An 18463-nucleotide genomic window follows, 5' to 3' on the forward strand; every position below is an offset into this window, starting at 1 on the left:
ATTCCGACGCAGATCGCCGTCGCACCGCGCACGACAGCCAGTGGCACACTGCCTCGGGTCTCGCCGCAGCAGCTTCATTCGCTCAAACCGCTCGACAATCAACATGCAAAGCAGCCGACACCCGAAGTGATGCGAAAGACGTCGAGTGCTAAAGCACCGGCGCACCACGGGCCCGAAACCAATGCCAGCCCCAGCGCACGAAGTAGCACGACACCGCAGCGGCCTGGGACAGCGCCAGTGCATGCGTCGACGGCACCAGCACATCCGTCGCAGGCGCCCAAGTTAGCGCCATTGCCGCGGCGAAGCATAGCATTGGGCCAAGTCGTCCGCATGCACCGACCCGGTATTATGATGCAGCTGCTTGGGCAGTGGCAAATGTGGTGTTGTCCTAGACGACGTGGAGCTCAAGCGCCCCGAGACCATCGATACTGTCATCAAATACCTCCGTACGCAAGCACTGCACGCGGCTTGGTTCATCTCTCTATGCGTAGTGGGTCAAGTCGAGTTGCGCAAGTTTCGCGACCTCTTTGATCACATTGACGTCGAGTGGGCAACGTGGCATGAGGCTGTCGTGGCTCATCCTCAATTGTCTAGTCGCGCCGGAACCATCGACTACGACGAGTTCTTTGACTTTATCGAAGACCGACGCACCAAGTTTTCCGACAATTTGTTTCGCCAAATCGGTACAAATCTCGCCAAATCATTGCAAAAGGCCCACGCTCTAGTGTTTTCTGGGCGGTAGACCCCAAGTACGACGGCACGGTACGTGCTATTCATGGCATGAAATTCCGTGAATCCCACATTCTCATAGTTGGATTTTGAGCACTTTGTGCATATTTTGACGTCGTACTGCATGCGGTCCCGGGAAGAAATTTTGCAGTGTAAACCTCCCTTTCGTGAAAGCGATGAAAATGGTGAATGGATATAGTCGCATTCGATACTTTTGACGACGATGCCAGCGGGTCCCTCGACGAGGTATTCCGCCTTTTGACGATTTCTACTGAGTGCGACGTAGCTTGAGTTTACAGAGCTCGCAAAGATGATGCACGACGGCAAGCCTGTGTTTGCGTCCAACTTTAACAAGGCGCTGGCTGAATTCGACACGTAACACAACTTGTCCACTTTGTTCGATGACAATTGGCAGGCACGGCGACGGCACGATCACCTTTGCGGCGTTTCAGCAAATCAGCAAGCGGTATCCGATGGTCCTCTTCCCCGCGTTCCGGCTCCAGGACCAAATGCAGCGCATGAGCCTCGGGCTCAACCACTGGCACAAGATCCACATGCGCTACTTTGACGTGATCTCGATGGAGGTTTACCGCGTACGACGCCCTCTCTGTCGATACGCAGCTTACCCCACGCGTTAGAAAAAACACAATGGCGCGGCGCCGCCGATCCCGACGCTCAAGAAGATCAAACTCCTCTTTGGCGTCGGCACGTTTGACGTTTACCAGCCGCAAACCTAATCGTCGTTGTTTGAATGTATCAATGTATCAGCCCGATCTATGTCAACACCAAAACTCGGAAAATTCAAACAAAATTCGTTGGTTGACAGCTCAGCAGGGTTACCGCTTCATGTACATGCTTGACATGGGGTGCACGGGACCGTCGCCAGCGACGTACTCGAAATACTTGATGGGCTCGGGGCCTCGAAGCGGGAGCGACTTGATCTCGTCGACATGGCACCAAGTGGCCCCCGCGCTCTCGTAATCGGGAATCGACTTGGGCCGCTGGTTGACGTCCACCGGTTCACCGAGAAACACAAACCGCATGCGGACGTACGACCGGCCGTCGCTGTCGGTCTTGGGGTGGTACTCGAGCCGCAGCAACCCCGTGAGGCGAATGTCCAGGCCGGCTTCCTCTTTGGTTTCGCGGAGCGCGGCTTCGTCGGGCGTCTCGCCAGCGTCGACACGGCCGCCGGGCAGCCAGTAGCCCGAGCACGCAAACTCTTGGACGAGGAGAAACTGCTTGGTGAGCGGGTGCCGGACGACGACAAGCGCAAAGCAGTAGAGCGACGACTCGGGCGCGCGAAACTCGCTCGGGAGCTCGCCGCGACCGGGCGGTCCGTGGGCGTTGTGCATGTGCACCTGGAACGGCGTCGACCGGTGCTGCTTGGTGCTCGACGATGTTGCGCAGATCGGGCACGGAACGTCCGACTTGTTTTTTTCGTTGATGTGGAAGAGGGGAACGTGCGTCCAGAGCGTGTCCTCGGTCATACCGCCCTTCCCGCAGAGCGGGCAATTGTACGGCCCGCGGTGGCGCGACGAACTACTGTCCTCGCGCGCGATCTTGGTGATGATCGTGCTCGCGTCTTCGATCGCGCTCGTGACCATGGACGCGCCGTGCGTAAAGCACTCGTAGCGCAAGCGCGCATCGTCCGAGACGCGTGCGCTAAAGACGCAGAGGAAGAGCTGCCGACTCATGCGGCGCAGCGTCGAGAGCATGTTGAGCAGCGACGGCATCGAGTAGGCGGACCCAACGCGCAGCACGACGAGGTGGACGCTCGCCTGCGTCGTCGTCATGGCCTGCAAGAGCACCTCGGGCGCCTCGTGGCCCAAACAGACGTGGACGCGCAGGCCATGGCGGTTGCACGCCGAAATGCAGGCCTCGTCGAGCGAGTCCAGCGGCGGCGCGTCGCGGGCGCCGTGCGGATGCCCGCCATTCAAGCACCGCACCAAGATGCTGCTCATCCCCGAGTGGCCGCTGCCAGCCGGTTAACCGATAAGAAACCGGTTACCAACCGGCACGCGTGGCAGCCTCCGGTGCCAACATGAACGCGAGATGATGTATTTGTACTTAGAGCGTCGGCGAGCTCCTCCTACCCTTTCTTTCCAAACACCGACTCGTACTGCGGGCGAAAGGAGGCTGTTGGCAGCGCTGTTGTCGTCGGGACTATTGCGGGCTTGGGACTGTTGCTCATCGCGTTGCTCATCACGTGCGTACTCGGCGGCAACGCCTTGAGCGGCGACGCCACGACCGGCTTTTTGATTTGCTCTCGGATCACCACCACAGGTTGCTTCTTTGGGGGCTCGACAACCGACTTCTCTTGGGTCGTCGGCGCTGCCACGTCGGCGTCGTCGACGCGCTTGCGCTTGAGTACGGACACGTCGTCGACAACAACGGGCAACGGCGGCTCGGGCTCGACGCGCAGCACCGAGACATGGTCTGCGGCGTCCGGCTGGAGCGTTCGGTTCGTGCGCGGGTCCATCAGCGGCACCTTGGGCAGGCGACTGTACACGAGCGTGGTCGGCGCTAAGTACACTGCGTGAGCCTTTGAGATCACGACGCGTTCGTACCCAGCGGATTCCAAACCGAGGAGCGCGGACACGCTTCGTTCCAGCAACTGCCGTCCAAGTCCTACGCGTCGCCATGAGACAGCGACATCAAGGGAGGGGGTCGGTGCCTTCTCGACGCCACAGAGCGTGCAGGACGCCACCAAGAAGAGGTCGATCGTCGGCGAGAGCTCGTCGTGCAATTCCGTGACCTGCGTGTACTGCATGTCGAGCGCCGCCTGCCAGTCGCGGAGGTTCGGGCGGTGCTTGATTTTGTCCCGTCGCCGCATCACGTGCTTCTTGACTTGGTCCTGGAACATGGCGTAGCGCGTTGACGTGATGCCCTAAGTGATATGCTAGCATTGCGTGCAACAGATGCTCAAGTATACCATGAGGACAGCGCCTTCCGGGAGGTGGAGGCCCTTGGCGTTGCGGTTGTTGCCGTGGTTGGTGGTCGTGCGACGGCTGCGCTGCACCACGTCTTCTTCCATGAGGACGAGGTCGGACTTGCGAAAGACCTTGAGCGTCTTGGAGATGTTGTCGACCTCGACCGTGCACGTCTCGCGGTCCGCCTTCTTGACAATGCCACTGCCGCCGTTGGCCGGCAAAAGCACCTTGCGCTCGATCCATGAGACGCCATAGTGGCCGCGCCGACGAGAGAGCGCGCCGCCCTTGCGCTCGTCGTCTTGCGAGTCGATGTTCGAGTCGTCGGCGGCGGCCACGTCGCTGTCGCCAGCGTTGGTGCCGGTCTCGTCAATCTCGCTCGAGTCGGGCTTCGACGAGGGCGGGAGCAGCGCGATGGCGTCGACGCTCTCGAGCAGTGTGAGCTCGTACGCGCGCTTGGCCGTCTTGGGCGCCATCGGGTCGTCGACCTGCAGCTGGACCCAGCCGTTGCCCGACTTGAGCACGATCGCCGGCTGGCCAGAGTACTTGCCGACGTTGATGCGGACGCGGCGGCCGATCCACATCTCCGTGTCAATGTCTGAGAGAAACGTGCCCTGGTCCTTCTTCTTGGGCTACGTTCAGAAGAAAAGATAAGGATAGGGTGTGGAGAGACGGCGGAAATGTGGTACCTTGCGGCGGGCGTCGGCGGCCGCGGACTTGGCCGACGCCGGGTCGTAGTCGTTGTCGTCGTCGTTGTCCCCATCCGAGTCGGCTTCGTCGTTGGTCGTCGCACTCTTCTTTGCATCGTCGTCGGTTGCTGTCGCGTCGTCCTCGAGCAGACGAAGAAGCTTGCGCTTGACGATGCGCGTCACGGACGGGTCGTTGGTCGGCTGCACCTTGTACCCGGACGGCAGCACCTGTCATCGTCGCGTTCGTTAACGCCATATAAAGATTGGAGGTACTAGCTACCTCGAGGATCGTGCAAGCCGAGCCGTTGAGCGGCTTGAGTTCCTTGTTGCGCTTGGCTGCGTCGTCGAGTTTGAGCGTGACGCGCGAGCCCTTGGCGAAGGACGACTTGGCGTCGTGCATCTCGTCGTCAGCGTCGGCATCGTCATCGGCGTGCATGTGATCGTCGTCGTCGTCAGCGAGCTGCTGGTCGAGATGCAGCCCGTCGGCTTGGGCGTCGCGGAGTGGCCGGAGGCCCGACGCACGGAATGTGAGCACCTTGCTGTTCTCGAAGCGGACGCGGAACCACGTGTTGGGGTGGCGCGGTGTCTCGACGATTGTGCCAATCTTGTCAACCATTTGCGGCAGGCGCTGCTCAACGTCGGCCGTGCGTTGGACGACGACCTTGACGTTGCGCCGGAGGCCGTTCGTCTCGGCGGTGCTCACCGCGTGCGGGCGGGCCTTGGACGGTGTGCCCATCTCCGATTGCGCGTCGTACTCGTCGTTGTCTTCCCCGCCGCTCTTGGCCGACAAGGACGACGACCGCGTTCGCGCTCGGCGTGTCGGCGCAGGCAACGGGCTCAATGGCGCCGATGCATTGCTCGTCGTCGCAGCGTCCGAGCCAATGTCATCGGCCTCGTCACTCTCCATCATGCTGCGGAGCTCTTGCTTGGCCGTCGCTGCCATCGCCGATACGGTAGCCATCGCCGCTCCTCGATCTATGGTCGCACTGCTGCAGCAACGAAAAAAACACTCGCGACCGAGGTCCGGGTGCACCTTTTTTTAAATACCACCCCTAACGGTATTTTATTATCTAGAGGTTTGTATGCGCGCGAGGTGCGAGGCCGGCGCATCAACGACCCTTTCATAGTCGATACCCTACCCCGCAGCGCAAGTGAAACCTCGCACATTCGATACTGCACCAAGATTCTATTTTGGCCAGCGCCGAGCACAGCCTGCTGGATCGTGGCCACCACGGGCCGGAGCGGCCATACTTCGGCGCCAGCGCTGCAAACGATAGTGAATATGCATGCGTGATACCTAGGTGCATGCGGCCCACCGAAGCAACGAGGGCGGAGGTGCACTTGGTGCGGCGAAATGTAGCGCGGCGAGCAGCGATCGCTGACGCAACCTGGTCGCTCAGCGCGCGATGCTGGTCGTGCAACCGCGCCTGCTCATCTCTACTGAAGATGCTGCTGCAGTAGTATTAAGCAGAGAGTAGACTGCTCTGTCAACGAGAGGCATTATGCGGCGGTTGCAGTGCCATCGCTCGCCACGCCGCCTGACGCGCTGGATGGACGTTGCACACGATATTCTATCTCTCAAATAGTGTTGAATGGTATGGATTACGTAATAGTGTGGACCACACTATCAATAGTGTGGCAGCAGCCGAGAATGGTGTGATCCTGACAAGAGTCAATTGGACCGAAGGATTCGTTGTGGGAGGTACGACAGGGATCTTTCGCTCAGTTCCAAAATCCTTTGGCCGCCGCAGCATGGACGAGACCGCGTGGCGGGACATGGCCGCGTCCGAGTCGATCTGGAGTCGCTTGCCATCGCGCGAGGTCGTCCAAGACGCCATCTACAACGCGATCCCGACCAAGGAGACAGTCATGATGGGCATCCACGCGGTGCCCAACGCGGCCATGGCCGCGCCGAGCGCGATTGCCGGCGCCTTCTCGAGCTGCTTTAGCCGCGCCCGGCGCATGCAGTTTGACCAAGACCAGAAGCGTTCGCTCCTTAGCAACTTGTACCATGACGAGGCGCGCGTCAACATTCGCGACGCCGAGATGGAGAATGCGGCCTTGGAGCTGCGCCGGCGGATCCAAAAGATGGAGTACGAGAAGCACCGGCGCATGGAGCTCGACCAAGAGCTTGGCTTAGCCAAGAAGCCACCGGCTGGAGACGACCCCGTCGACATGAACCCAGCTACTGAGCCCGAGTTTACGCCACTCAAAGTGTCGGATATCCGCAAGATGTCGGTCGACGAGCTCTTGAGCATGGACCACGCCGAGGCAGCGACAACGGCCAACCTCGTAGCACCCGCAACGTCATCGCTCGAAGGCAGCCGCTTGCGCAAATGGCTGTCCGAAGTCGACACGAACAAGAGCATCGAGTACACGTCGTACGCGACGAGCTTTGAGAAGCATGGGTTCCAGACGCTCAAGGATCTTTCGCAGCTGGACGAGGAGGACGTCGAGCAAGCGCTCACTGAGATTGGCATCACCAAGTTTGCCCACCGCGCACGCCTCCGCAAGGCCATTCTGCGCCTCGGCGCGACCCCATAGGATATGTTTTGATCGTATATACGAGTCCTTTGTATTTCAACAGGCGTGCTCTTACGCAGCTCAAACTCACCACTTCACCGCGTTCGCCACCGAATAGAATGTCAACGGATGGCAAGCTGCTCCGTTTTAGGCCCAAAGTGCAAAAGAAAGATATGCGCTGCCGCTTGTATGTCCATATGTATACTTAAGATGACATAGACGTGTTCCCAACTCGCATTTTCCTTGTCGTATCGTTGTTTCATAAATCGAGAAAAAGAAATTCGCGGAGCAAATTTATCGGGTATCGTCCTTTGGGGATCGATCCCTGTTCATACTACTCTCGGCGAGAAGTGGCCTAACCACTAACGTTAGACCAGTTGTGCTGGTCGATTTCGCACCGTAGTTGTGGCAATGTCAATGTTACGACGTGACAAACCCAAAATATCACTCCGAACTGGCGTTTTCACGTGGTTTTGCGTGTTTACTGTAGCCATCGATAACCCATCAGTACAGGTACCGTATGTAGACCATCAGACTGGTTCCGTGCCGCCATCGCAGTGAGACTCAAGAGCCACCAGAATCGACCCCCGGAAGGACAGTGCCCCACGACTCCCTCTGTGTGATTTGCTGTTCATTTCGTTGAATATCGTACTGTGACCGAATGCCAAGCGACACAAACGACCGCCGCAATATGGTCCAAAGTTGTTCGTTCTTGACTCTCTTGTATGTTGGTTAAAACCTACATTTGTGCTCACCAGCACGTCGACGCGGCTCCGTCACCTGCGCCGTCGTCATGAACCTATATCAGATTGCCGTATATTCTTCTCACTGCGCACGTTATCGTCGTCTCGACGCAGGCAAGATCGCGCTCAACCATGCTGCGTCAAGGTATACAGCACTAAGAACGTAGTGGAAATGCAATGAATTTGAGATTGTACTCGGCGCCGCATCATGACGGAGAGTCCTACTTGGAGTGGCATTACGCTCACGCAGGAGGTATCGAGAACGGTGCGCGTCGTTGCTGAAGGTGAGCATGTTTTAAACACATGGAGCAACACGTTCAAACGAGAATGTTTGATTCCATTCTCCCACGACCTCACAGATTTTGATCCATCAGTCATCCACCGAAGCGGGCTCGCCGCCACCGCCTCCTCGCCCTCGCCCGCGAGTCCCCTGCCGTCAGCGCTGCATGTAGCTGTGGCCCTGCGTGACTGCCACTGCTCGGTCATCCCGAGACCAGCGGCGACTCATCTAGCCCACAAGGTACACCAAGTCTTTTCAACGATGACATGTAATCTCACACGACGTTGTTGCACTAGGTTTATTTAAAGTAATGCTGTGTTCCTACGCCTTGGTCTTCTTCTTCTTCGTGGCATGGCCTGCCGACGGCCGCTTGCGGGTCACAGGCGCAGGTTGGTCGTCGTCGTCCGGCACCGTCAAGGGGCACCGCTTCCGGCCGTGCGACGCGTAGACGAGCAAGTGGTGGGCGCAGGCCTCGCACCCGCCGCACTGCGTCTTCAAGCGGAACGACGCCCGCACGCAGCGAGCACCGATGTGCCGGCGCAGTTCATCACACACGCAGGCCCGGTGGCCGGCCACGCTACAGTACGCGCAGGTGTGATTCGGGCGATCCTCGAAAACCCGGTACTCCGGCGGGCCTACGCGCAAATGAGGTACATCCGGTGACTCTAACCTATGGTAAGGTACCTTTTGCAGTCTCGATGACCAGGTGCACCGGCGCAACAAAGTCGGCCGCGACGACGCCGTCTGCCGCGTGCTCCAGAAGGAGCCGGCACGCGGTGATCGCGTGTCCGGGCTCGTAGAAGCCGAAGTGCGAGCAATACTCGCAGCACAAGCCGACCGGCAAACGGTACGTCGTCGGCACCTGACCTCGGCTGACCGCCTTGCCGACGGTACGGCAGCGCAGCACGTTGTGGTTGGAGTCACCACAGTAGTCGCATGGCGTGGCGTTGAGGCGCTCCTTCTCCATCGTTCCCAACTCTGTGTAGGTCGGCAGCGCCAACGGCCAACAGCCCGCCGTCTTGGCCTCGAGGTCCTTCTGGAGGGCCTTGCAGGCGCGGGCCTGATGGTCGCCCTTGCAGTAGATGCACCACGCCGTCCAGCGGACACCGCGTCCGTGCCGGCCGTCGACGCTTTTGTACGTGGGTTGGCCCGAAGAGGTAATCTCAGCGATGGCAATAGCAGCTGATGGCGACGCGGAAGGGTTAATATGCATGATACCGTACGTGTCCTTTCTTGTGGTCGTAGGTGTAGGTGGTCGCGGGGAAATTGCGATATACACCTTTACACCGGGACGATAAACGAAACATTATTTCCGTCGAAATACCGGATTTGAATCATTTCAAAAATATGTGTAATAGTGTATATTCGTATGAAAGCAACGTGTATTAGTGTTTTTGGCAACAAATGTACATTGGGTGCAGCACGCCACCATGCTCCTACGCAGCCGCGCCACGCTGATAAGCCACGCGACCACAGACATCGTCGTCAGACCAGGCGGACCAGAGGCGCCATGTGGACAACGTATTCGACCCAGCCGTCTCGCTCGTGCTTATAGGCGTCATGGTCGCGGTCGGGCTGCTGTCGCAGGTCGTTCGCTCGGACCTTGACTTCTCATTCGGACATCGCGAGAGCCAAACGCTGTCCGGGTTCGCGTTATTCAGAGCCGAGTACCGGTATGCAGGAATGAAAGATATTGTACATTTTGTACGGCGTTGACTCGGTCCACGGGCTAGCGTCATATGCAACAGCGGCGTTCCAGCTGCGTTGTGAGATCCCACAAACACCGGTTGACCGGAGCAGCGAGCCCGTTTGGGTAAGCTTTTCGCGACGAGAGCTACATAGCCGCGAGTGTATGGCGCGGCTGCAGTCTTCGGCAGTCTCAGCGTCGGGCGAAGCGGAAGGCCGGCGATGGCTCCTGGTTTCTGAACGAATGCCAAGCCACCGCTGACTAATGTTGGTTGTGTTTGCATTTGTCCCATTCATCGGACGCCAACTTTGGTATTGTGGGAAGTCACTTTTGCCGAGAGCAGTCGGAACTGGGAACGAAGGACCTCTGTGAAAGCAACGCGAATAGGGGTTAATTTCGACAAAAATGGGAAATAAAGTAACGTATTGATTGATAAGGTCCAGCAGAATAGTAGAACAACCACGACGCAGATGTGACACAATCGCCGACGCCACGCTCATTTGTCGCGCTTGTGAGCGTAGCAAGCGGGAAACCGTTGCCTTCAGTGAAGGTGACATACCTGTACCTGCATTACTCTGGCCTTCAAACGTCAATCGAGGGACAGCTGGGACATGTATCAAATACGTATGCACTGGGATGATTTCTAAAACATTATTTCCGTCGAAAGAGGAGATTTAAATAGAGATATGTTTGCGTCGGAACGCATTCATGGGTTTCCCCGCGGCGAACGCAGCGACGCGAACAAGTCACCGAGGTAGCCGCAAGTGCGAAGGGTGTCCGACTCGGTGTTTAGTCGCGACGACAGATGATAGACAACTTGTCTGTTTTGAAAAGATGCAATTTGGAAGACAAGACAATAGATTGATTGTTACGACGATATACTATGCAAGACGACTTGGTGCTTACATGCTGTCGTCCATGTACGAAATGTCGTCCCACGGGTGGCGGTACAGCGGCTGCTTGAGGCGCTTCTGGTCGAGGTAGTGGCCAATGAAGCCGATCGAGCGGCCGAGCACAAAGAGGCCGTTGAGGCAGCCGTCGGCGATCTGCTCGTCGGCTTCCTCCTGCGTGAACGCGCCGCAGTTGCGCAAGAGGTCCACAAAGCAGACGGCGATTGCACCGTCGACGTTGAGAATCAACGTGCTGCGCTTCTTGGTCGTGATCTGCTCGACTTCGAGTGCAAAGTTGAGGATGTTGTTGGCCGGAAAGTGCTCGAGCGCATACTCCTTGATGATCGTGACGCGCTTGTCCGGGTTGGTCGTCGACTTGATGCGGTGGCCAATGCCCATGATGAGCTGGTTGCTCGCCTTCATCTTGTTGACAAAGTCGGCCGGCGACATGCCAGAGTCGTACGCCTTCGTAAACATCTCGGCCGCCTGGTCGAGCGCGCCGCCAAAGCGAGGCCCGACCGTCATGAGGCCCGAGACGAGCGAAGAGATAAGGTCCTTGCCCGCGCGCGCCGTCACGATCGTGTTGTGGGCGCCCGAGACGGCCGGGCCGTGGTCGGCGGTCACCATGAGCACCATTTCGATAAACTTGGTCGCGTACGGCGGGAGGCGGCGCTTGAACCAGAGGAGGCCGAGGACACCGCCGACGCCCATTTCGTTTTCAAAGACGTGCGAGATGGGCATGCCGGCGTACGTGAGCTCTTCGCCGCGGTCGTCCGTGATGGACGAGATAAAGTTGGCCGGCTTGCGGATCATGCCGAGCTTCTTGGCCCACGCATAGTCCATGGGCACTGCCGGCACCGGCACCTCGGGGCGCGGCACGAGCGCACCGGACGCCACGAGGCTGTCATACGTGGTCCGGATCGCCGTGCCAAACTGGTCAAAGTTCTTGGGGACGATGGCGCCGGCGTGCGCGAGCGCCGCGTTCTTGGCTTCGGCCGTCTCGGACTCGCCGGTCGCACACGCACCGGCGTGGCCAAATTGCACTTCGAACGGGAAGATTTTGGCGCAAGTACCAATGCACCAGGCGACGAGCGGCTTGGTGATGCGGCCGTCCTGGAGCGCACGGCACACTTCAAACTCGTCCGTGCCGCCGACTTCGCCGAGAAGCACCATCATCTTGACCTCCGGGTTCTCCTGGTAGCGGAGGAGGTGCTGGATAAAGGTCGAGCCTGGGTACTTGTCGCCGCCGATCGCGACGCCTTCAAAGACACCATCCGAGGTTTGGCTGATGATGTTGTTGAGCTCGTTACTCATGCCGCCCGACTTGGAGACGTACGCGACCGAGCCCGGGCGGTAGAGCTTGCTCTGGACAATATTGTCGAGCATGCCGCCCGTGTTGCCGATGCGGAGGCAGCCGGGCTTGATGCCGCCGACCGTCGCGGGGCCAATGAGGCCGACGTTCTTGGCGGCCGCGCGCTTGATGATGAGGCGCGTCTGCGACTCGGGCACGCCTTCGGCGATGATCGCATGCGTCTTGATCGTGTCGCTGCACGCCAGCGCCTCCATCGTCGACGAAAACACCGAGCGGAACGAGGAGAAGTTGACGAGCACCGAGACGTCCGGGTACTTTTTGACGGCCTCCTTGATGTCCTGGAAGACCGGGATGAGGCGCTCGGACGTGCCCCAGTAGAACTTGAGGTAGTGGTTCTGCGAGAACGGGAAGATCATGGCCGCGACCGACGGCGTCTCGCGCTTGCAGAGGTAGTCAAAGTCGAGCATGCCCTGGACCGCGCGCTGCTGCATGCCGTACACAATGCAGCGCGTGTGGGCCTCCATGCGCACAATGCCCTGGTCCTGGATGAGCGACCGGGCCGGCGCGCCATCCTCCGACGCAGCCGGCGTCGACGACTCGGAATGGGTCTTGGCGTCGCGCGACGGACCGGGCGACGCGGCCGGCGACGGCTCGATGGGCGTCTTGGCCTCGGCTGGCGGCGGCGGCACCTGGTCGTGGCCGGGTACCACGAGGCCGAGCGCCATGGGCACGATCGCCGTGATGTGCGTCTCGGGGCCAAACACGTGGATCGGCACGCCGGTGGACTCGCCCGTCTCGCGCATGAGGCGGAGACCTTCCTGGTAATTCGGGCCGGCGCGGCGGAGCCAAATCGTAATGTTGCGCTCCTTGAGCTTGTCCTGGAAGTCGGTGATGGCCGAGATGATACCTTTAAAGGTCTGCGCGACGTCGGTAAAGTTGGCAATGCCACCGCCGATGATGAGCACCTTCCCGCGCGGGTCGTCCTCGCGCGTCATCAGATCGAGGATCGTGCGCGCATACTGGTACGTGTGCGCCTCGGACGGCGCGCCAGAGTACTCGCCATAGTTGGCGAGCTCGTGCCCAAACCCGAGGTCCGAGATCGTGTCGGCGTAAACGACCGACGCGCCGCCGCCAGCGACCATGGTCCAGACGCGGCCGCGGTGGTTGAGGATCGTGAGCTTGAGCGACGCGCCCGTCTTGCCGTCGAGCTCGGCAATGTACGCCTCTTCCGGGAACTTGGCGCGGCCAAACGGCGCGGGAAATTCGATCTCGCCCCATTTCGTGCCGCAGAGGAAGCCCGCGGTCTCGTCGAGCTTGGCGGCCATGTCGAGCGGCACGATCTTGTCGCCAACCACCACGATCGGGTTGATCTCCATGTACACAAAGTTGAGGTCGCGGTAGAGCGCCAAGAGCGACGAGATGAAGCTCGCAATGATCGTCTGGCGCGCCGGCACGACGTTGAAGAGGAGCTGCGTCGCAATCTCGTCGACGGTCGGCGTGACTTCGAGCGGAATCTGGAGGCGGAGCGCCTTGGCATCGACGTCACCAACGTCGACGCCGCCTTCGTGGTGGAAGAGGATCTCTTCGCCGTTGCGGTTCGACTGGAGGCAGAGGTAGTACTCGTCCGTCGACGCGTGCGGCACGAACGGCTCGACGATAAAGTGGTCGAGGATGCCCGTGACGACCTCGACCTGGATCTCGCGGCTCATGCGCGCGGTGATCCACTCCTTGACCTCGGCCCACGTCGCGTTGAGGAGGAGCAGGTTGGCCTTACCGCGGCGCTTGATGAGCTGGTCGGGCTTGACGACGAGCTTGGTCTCGAGCAGCCACGGGTTCTCGCGCACGACCGAGTCAAAGTTGATCGAGGGCACCTTGGCGTCAAAGATGATGGGCGTGATCTGCACGAAGCGCGACTCGAGCGTGTGCGCGCCGCTCGAGTAGTCCGCCAGCCACTTGCCGAGGAGGCGCTTGCCGTCGTACTCGCGGATCGCCTTGGCCGACATGCTATCAGATCTTGTGGGCGGTTGACCGAAAAAGGAAAAGTGAGCTCCCAATCTTTGGACTCGCGAGTCGGCCAATCCGAGCGCCGTATCTTATTCGCCCAATCAGAGCGCGCCACTCGAGACCACTTTGGATTTCAACCAATCAGCGGCCATTTTGAAGTGACGCAGGAGGGATTTGGTGTTTTTCACGCGGCAAGACGTGCGCAATCAGATCGTTCGTGGGAGGCAGAAGCGAGGCGGGGAGGGTGTGACGCCGACGACGGCGCGGCCGCTAGCGCCCCGAGGAGCGCGCCCCCGACCCGCCCCACGACGTCAACGCTAGAGCTTACAGAGACGAATGCGTTGCCTCAATCTCCGCGGGCAATCGATGGCTGGAAAGGCTGGTTCGACGCCGAGAAGATCGTGCGGTCCGGCGGGGGTGTAATGACCACCTTCAAGAATGCATACATTTGTGCTATATCGAATCGGACGCTCGGCCAGTCTCTTGTGCTACAATGGGGGTTTTATGCACGTCCTTGCTTCGTCGCACGCGCCTTGGGCGTCCGAGCCAACGACAGGCAGCGCCGTAGGAATGGCTTGTCGTAGCCACGTTCTCGCGCCGACATTCCGCGTACTACTACAGGTAGTATGTAGCATGTGCCGGTCGTCAGCAAGGACACGCTGCGTCGCCACCTCCAACCTCTGACAGCGACGAGAGGTGAGAAACGTCTTTTCACCAATTCCCACGTTGATTTCCCACGGAATCCGGAGGCGCGTCCCCGGAAACTTTACTTTTTGGCCAATCAGCGGCGCTGACGTCGGCCGCGCGCGCCAGATTCGTACGATGACATCATGCAGACAAGACCACATGATGCATACGTGATCCGAGACCACGCGGCAGTCGCTACGCGGTGACGCGCAGTAGAAGCGAGGCCGCCGCTGCTGAAAAAGGCTCGCAAGAGGCCGAGAGGCTGCTTCAGCTCCTACGCTATGGCGTGCTGTGCCCAGGCGTCCTGCAAGCAATGCACCATGAGCTCTCGGATAGCTCCTCCGAAATCGTTGACATCTTTGAAGCGGTTGTATTGACGTAAACAGGGGTGGGCGCCACAAGAACCTTTCTCGGCCGAGGATGTTGACACGACAAGCCCGTCCCTGCGACGTCGCACCGCCGTCTTCGCCCGTGCACCGCACGTGCGCAAGCCCCGATAGCTTGTAGGGCAGCCACAAGTAGAGCCTTTCGAGAGGGATGGTCGGTTCGAGAAGCGTGGAAAGCGATTGCGCTTTCTTGCCGACCAGACGACAAGGACCGATGGCTGCCGTGCCACCGACTTCAACCTGCAGCTGGGTGGGTCAGTTGTGACGTCGACGCTTGCAACTGCATTCGTTCGGATGCGATTACCTAACGTGCCCCTACGTGCCCCGGCACGTGACGTCGATTGCTGCGAATTGATTGGCGCACAAGAATAGCGCGTCACGACGGGCTTCGTTATGGGCGACGACCGCAGCAGCTACGTCCCCAAGGCGGCGACGGACGCCGGTCCGCAGACGTACTTCGTCGAGCCGACGGCCTTTCCAACGCGACGCCCAGCGCCGGCCGTCACTCGCGTCGGCCATGCGCGCTACGGCCGCGAGTTTTGCCGGTACGTTCGCCTGTCGGTGCGGCGTTAACGCGCTGCGCAGCGCCCAGCGCAAGTCGTCAAACGCGACGCTGCCTCGGACGCGGTCGCTGAGCTTGGTGGTGAGCCCGACCAAGGCGCTTCTGCCTACGCGGTCGTCGGCGTCGCTGCAGCCGTCCCATGACGACAGCGCCAAGTGGCGTGTACTCGGAAACCATCTCTGGGACGAGGTACACGCTTGCATGGAAGCATGCGAGCTGCACTGTGTGGCGTAGAAGTGCAAGGCCCTCGCGAGTCAGCTCGAGACGCTCACGCTTAGCGGGGCCGCGACGTGCGCCAGCGAAGGCAGTGGTCGGTCGTCGCTCTCGGTGAGCCAACTGGGCAATCTCGATGCGTTTGTCAACGGGTACCTGCCCGTGCCGCGCCTCTCCTTGTCCACAGCGACTGCGCCGGCGTGTCCGTTCCGCCTCAGTCCCGCACGGCGCGCTTCGACGTGGCGGCAATGGCGGCAGTACCCAACGACGAAGCGCCTGCCGCAGCTGCTGCCCACCGTCTCGTACGACGAGCTGCTGCAGCAAACAAGTTATACGCGCGCATTACAGCTCAAACTTAAACGCGAGCGTGAACACAAATGAAAGCAAAAAGAGCAAGAGCGGTAGCGCCATCGTGTTGGACGATCCTATGCACAAGTTGTCAGTTAGCGTGACGACTTCAAAACCAATCGTGTACCCAACGACGACAGCGTGGCCGAGTTGTACTCTTCGACGACAAACTGCCCGGCGTTGATAAACTGCATGAGGAGCGCGGCATAGATGCCGTTGTTGTTGAACTTGCGCGGCGCGTCCATGAGGTCCTTGGCAATGACACCGGTCTACGAGCGACATCAGACAAGGTGTCCACAGTGAAAAGCGCCTACCACGGCGTATGGGAAAATGTAGATGGCGGCGTAGAACGTGCCAATGCCGACAAAGCAGACGAACGAGAGCGCGTGCGACGACGACCCGACCATGACGGCGATGCAGAACAAGACCACTAGACAAGAATTTCCATCCAAAACGACGAAAAAGCCGAGGAAGCCTACCGCCAACACACATAAAGCCGATCGTGAGGCAGTGCAGGCGGCGGCTCGACGGGTTAAAGGGCGTCACGAGCATAAAGCCCAATGTCGCAAACAGCTCGGCCGCCGACTAGGCACAAGAAGATATGAGTTGAGAAAGGAGGACGTGCGTACGATGCCCTGGACGGCCGATTTGGCTTCGTTCAAGCCTTGCGCGTACAAGTCGACTTGGTCTTGCGTGCACGGCGGGTCGAGTGAGAGCGCGGCGCACCCGCCGTACACATTGCTGCCCCACCACCTGAACTTTTGGTTGTCGAACGCCATCCACGCCATCCTGTATGTGCACGATACATGGAGAGACGCAACGTTTCCGTATGTACCAGAGAAAGAGCTGCAGCACGCAGAGGAGGCGGAGCTCGTACGGCGCCGTCACAATCGTGTCCCAGACCTCCGAGACCATGTGCCCCACAGTCGTGATGCGGCGCGTCGACGCGTCCTGCGGCTTCTCGGGCTGCAAATCTAAGCCAACGATGAGTCTCGGCTGCCACTCGGATCTTCGCACAGAGGGACGTGGCCACGGTCACGACAAGGACGCTGGCGACGATCGCGCACGTCTGGAAGAGGTTGCGCTTGTTGATCTCGTCGCCGTACACGACTTCGGTGCCGCCGCCAAGCAGCGCCATCCCGAGCGCGACGCCGACGCTGTGGTAGATGCCGCCGCAGGCTTGGGCATGTACCTACCACAGTCGTGTCTAGTGGGTAGCGTCGATCTTAGTGCTCTACTTGGTATCCGCGCGGAATCTCATCAAAGAGGCGAGTGCGCAAGACGAGCTAATTGATGGGCGTCATGCGATGTTCAGGGTGCGGTAGAGTAATACCTCGAGGGTCGTGGCGCCATGGACGAGGACGACGACGTTGAGGATGTGGAAGAAGAGGTGGTCGCCAAAGACCGTCTGCGAGCCGCCAAACAAGAGCACGCTCACGACGATGAGGACGGTGCCGACGAGGAGGCTCTTGTTGCGCCGGCCCCAAGACGAGTACGACCGGTCCGAGTGGCCGCCAATGAGCGGCGCGACAAAGAAGGCGTAGAAGGGCGGCAGGTACCGCGGAATGAACTTGGCGATGCCCATGGATGTCAGAAAGGACGTGAGGAGCTCAAAGACCGTGCAGTCTACGTAGCAGCGATGAGTATTGAAGGTAGTTCTTAGCGTACTCAGCAGCGTGAGGCCGACCCAGGGCAGCGCCAGAATTAGGCTCGTCACGACCGGGTGGCTGGCATGGCGCTTCTTCGGGTGCGACTGCAGCGTCTCGGCGCGCATAAAGGACACCGTGACAAGGCGCTCGGTCGGCGTCTCGACCGGCGTGAGGTGGGCCAAGACCTGGTCGTCGCTGCTACCGTCCTCGTGCTCCTGCGTGACGCTCGAGAGCTCGATGCGGAGGTCCTCGGACGCGTGGGCGCTGTGCCTGCTGCTGCGGTCGTCGGCGTCGCGAAGCAGGCGGACGCCAGGCTCCATCGCTCTCGGAAGGACAAGACGGGAAATATGAAGCATCCGGATACCCACTATCAGGTAATGGCATGTCGCAGCTCCTAACGTCAACTCTCCTGCATGGAAGGTCAATCCGCCGGTGGTCTCTCGAGCGCTTTGGTGCAGCTTGATTATAACCATTTGCTCATATTTATATATGTATCTGTAGACAATATGGGACAACAGATTGTCCACGTGGCACCGGATGGCGTGGCGGGAACATGCGAGCGCCGACGGCCAGTGTCGGTAGCGAGGGCTCGCGAAACTCATCGTGCACCTGGACGATACTTAACAACCGTAGCAGCGACGTCATCCAAGGCCCTGCACCGTATGCTCTACAGCGCGCTGCAGTCGAGCGATGCGGGGCTTGACCAATGCGATCTGACGCAATGGCGGGATCGCGCTTCCTGGCCTTACGTAGCGCGTTTACTGGGAGATGACGCCGGTTCAGCGCAAGTTAAGCACGTAGATCGGCGGTTCGACCCGTGCGTCCCTACGTATC

At 59.7% G+C, this 18463-nt stretch overlaps 8 protein-coding genes across 8 annotated transcripts; 3 read left to right on the forward strand and 5 right to left on the reverse strand.

Moving 5' to 3' along the window:
- The first annotated feature begins 310 nt into the window (after positions 1–310).
- On the forward strand, positions 311–1531 carry SDRG_03061 (hypothetical protein). The gene is made up of 9 exons (XM_008608680.1): positions 311–343; positions 393–446; positions 492–546; positions 595–683; positions 743–762; positions 812–881; positions 929–975; positions 1016–1104; positions 1145–1531. The coding sequence occupies exons 1-9, from the start codon at positions 331–333 to the stop codon at positions 1365–1367; spliced, it is 660 nt and encodes a 219-aa protein (XP_008606902.1). The 5' UTR covers positions 311–330; the 3' UTR covers positions 1368–1531.
- On the reverse strand, positions 1522–2712 carry SDRG_03062 (hypothetical protein). The gene has a single exon (XM_008608681.1). It carries the CDS (start codon positions 2688–2690, stop codon positions 1566–1568), a length of 1125 nt encoding a protein of 374 aa, XP_008606903.1. The 5' UTR covers positions 2691–2712; the 3' UTR covers positions 1522–1565.
- A 51-nt stretch (positions 2713–2763) lies between these two features.
- Positions 2764–5386, reverse strand: SDRG_03063 (hypothetical protein). Its single transcript, XM_008608682.1, has 6 exons — positions 4626–5386; positions 4346–4573; positions 3662–4288; positions 3404–3616; positions 3297–3357; positions 2764–3252 (listed from the first exon to the last, which is right to left on the reverse strand). The coding sequence occupies exons 1-6, from the start codon at positions 5304–5306 to the stop codon at positions 2819–2821; spliced, it is 2244 nt and encodes a 747-aa protein (XP_008606904.1). The 5' UTR covers positions 5307–5386; the 3' UTR covers positions 2764–2818.
- A 643-nt stretch (positions 5387–6029) lies between these two features.
- On the forward strand, positions 6030–7035 carry SDRG_03064 (hypothetical protein). The gene has a single exon (XM_008608683.1). The coding sequence runs from the start codon at positions 6098–6100 to the stop codon at positions 6887–6889; it is 792 nt and encodes a 263-aa protein (XP_008606905.1). The 5' UTR covers positions 6030–6097; the 3' UTR covers positions 6890–7035.
- A 1177-nt stretch (positions 7036–8212) lies between these two features.
- On the reverse strand, positions 8213–9104 carry SDRG_03065 (hypothetical protein; the record flags this gene model as incomplete). Its single annotated transcript, XM_008608684.1, has 2 exons — positions 8213–8526; positions 8576–9104. The coding sequence occupies 2 exons, from the start codon at positions 9102–9104 to the stop codon at positions 8213–8215; spliced, it is 843 nt and encodes a 280-aa protein (XP_008606906.1).
- A 1314-nt stretch (positions 9105–10418) lies between these two features.
- On the reverse strand, positions 10419–13855 carry SDRG_03066 (ATP-citrate synthase). The gene has a single exon (XM_008608685.1). It carries the CDS (start codon positions 13781–13783, stop codon positions 10481–10483), a length of 3303 nt encoding a protein of 1100 aa, XP_008606907.1. The 5' UTR covers positions 13784–13855; the 3' UTR covers positions 10419–10480.
- A 1216-nt stretch (positions 13856–15071) lies between these two features.
- On the forward strand, positions 15072–16215 carry SDRG_03067 (hypothetical protein). The gene is made up of 3 exons (XM_008608686.1): positions 15072–15402; positions 15443–15608; positions 15654–16215. The coding sequence occupies exons 1-3, from the start codon at positions 15251–15253 to the stop codon at positions 16011–16013; spliced, it is 678 nt and encodes a 225-aa protein (XP_008606908.1). The 5' UTR covers positions 15072–15250; the 3' UTR covers positions 16014–16215.
- On the reverse strand, positions 15975–17985 carry SDRG_03068 (hypothetical protein; the record flags this gene model as incomplete). The annotated part of the gene is made up of 10 exons (XM_008608687.1): positions 15975–16057; positions 16108–16249; positions 16295–16410; positions 16460–16565; positions 16610–16769; positions 16816–16954; positions 16998–17172; positions 17219–17266; positions 17314–17606; positions 17649–17985. 10 exons carry the CDS (start codon positions 17983–17985, stop codon positions 15975–15977), a joined length of 1599 nt encoding a protein of 532 aa, XP_008606909.1.
- Positions 17986–18463: the final 478 nt, after the last annotated feature.

Source organism: Saprolegnia diclina (assembly GCF_000281045.1).
Source record: "Saprolegnia diclina VS20 unplaced genomic scaffold supercont1.7, whole genome shotgun sequence".
NCBI classification, from domain to species: Eukaryota; Oomycota; class Saprolegniomycetes; order Saprolegniales; family Saprolegniaceae; genus Saprolegnia; species Saprolegnia diclina.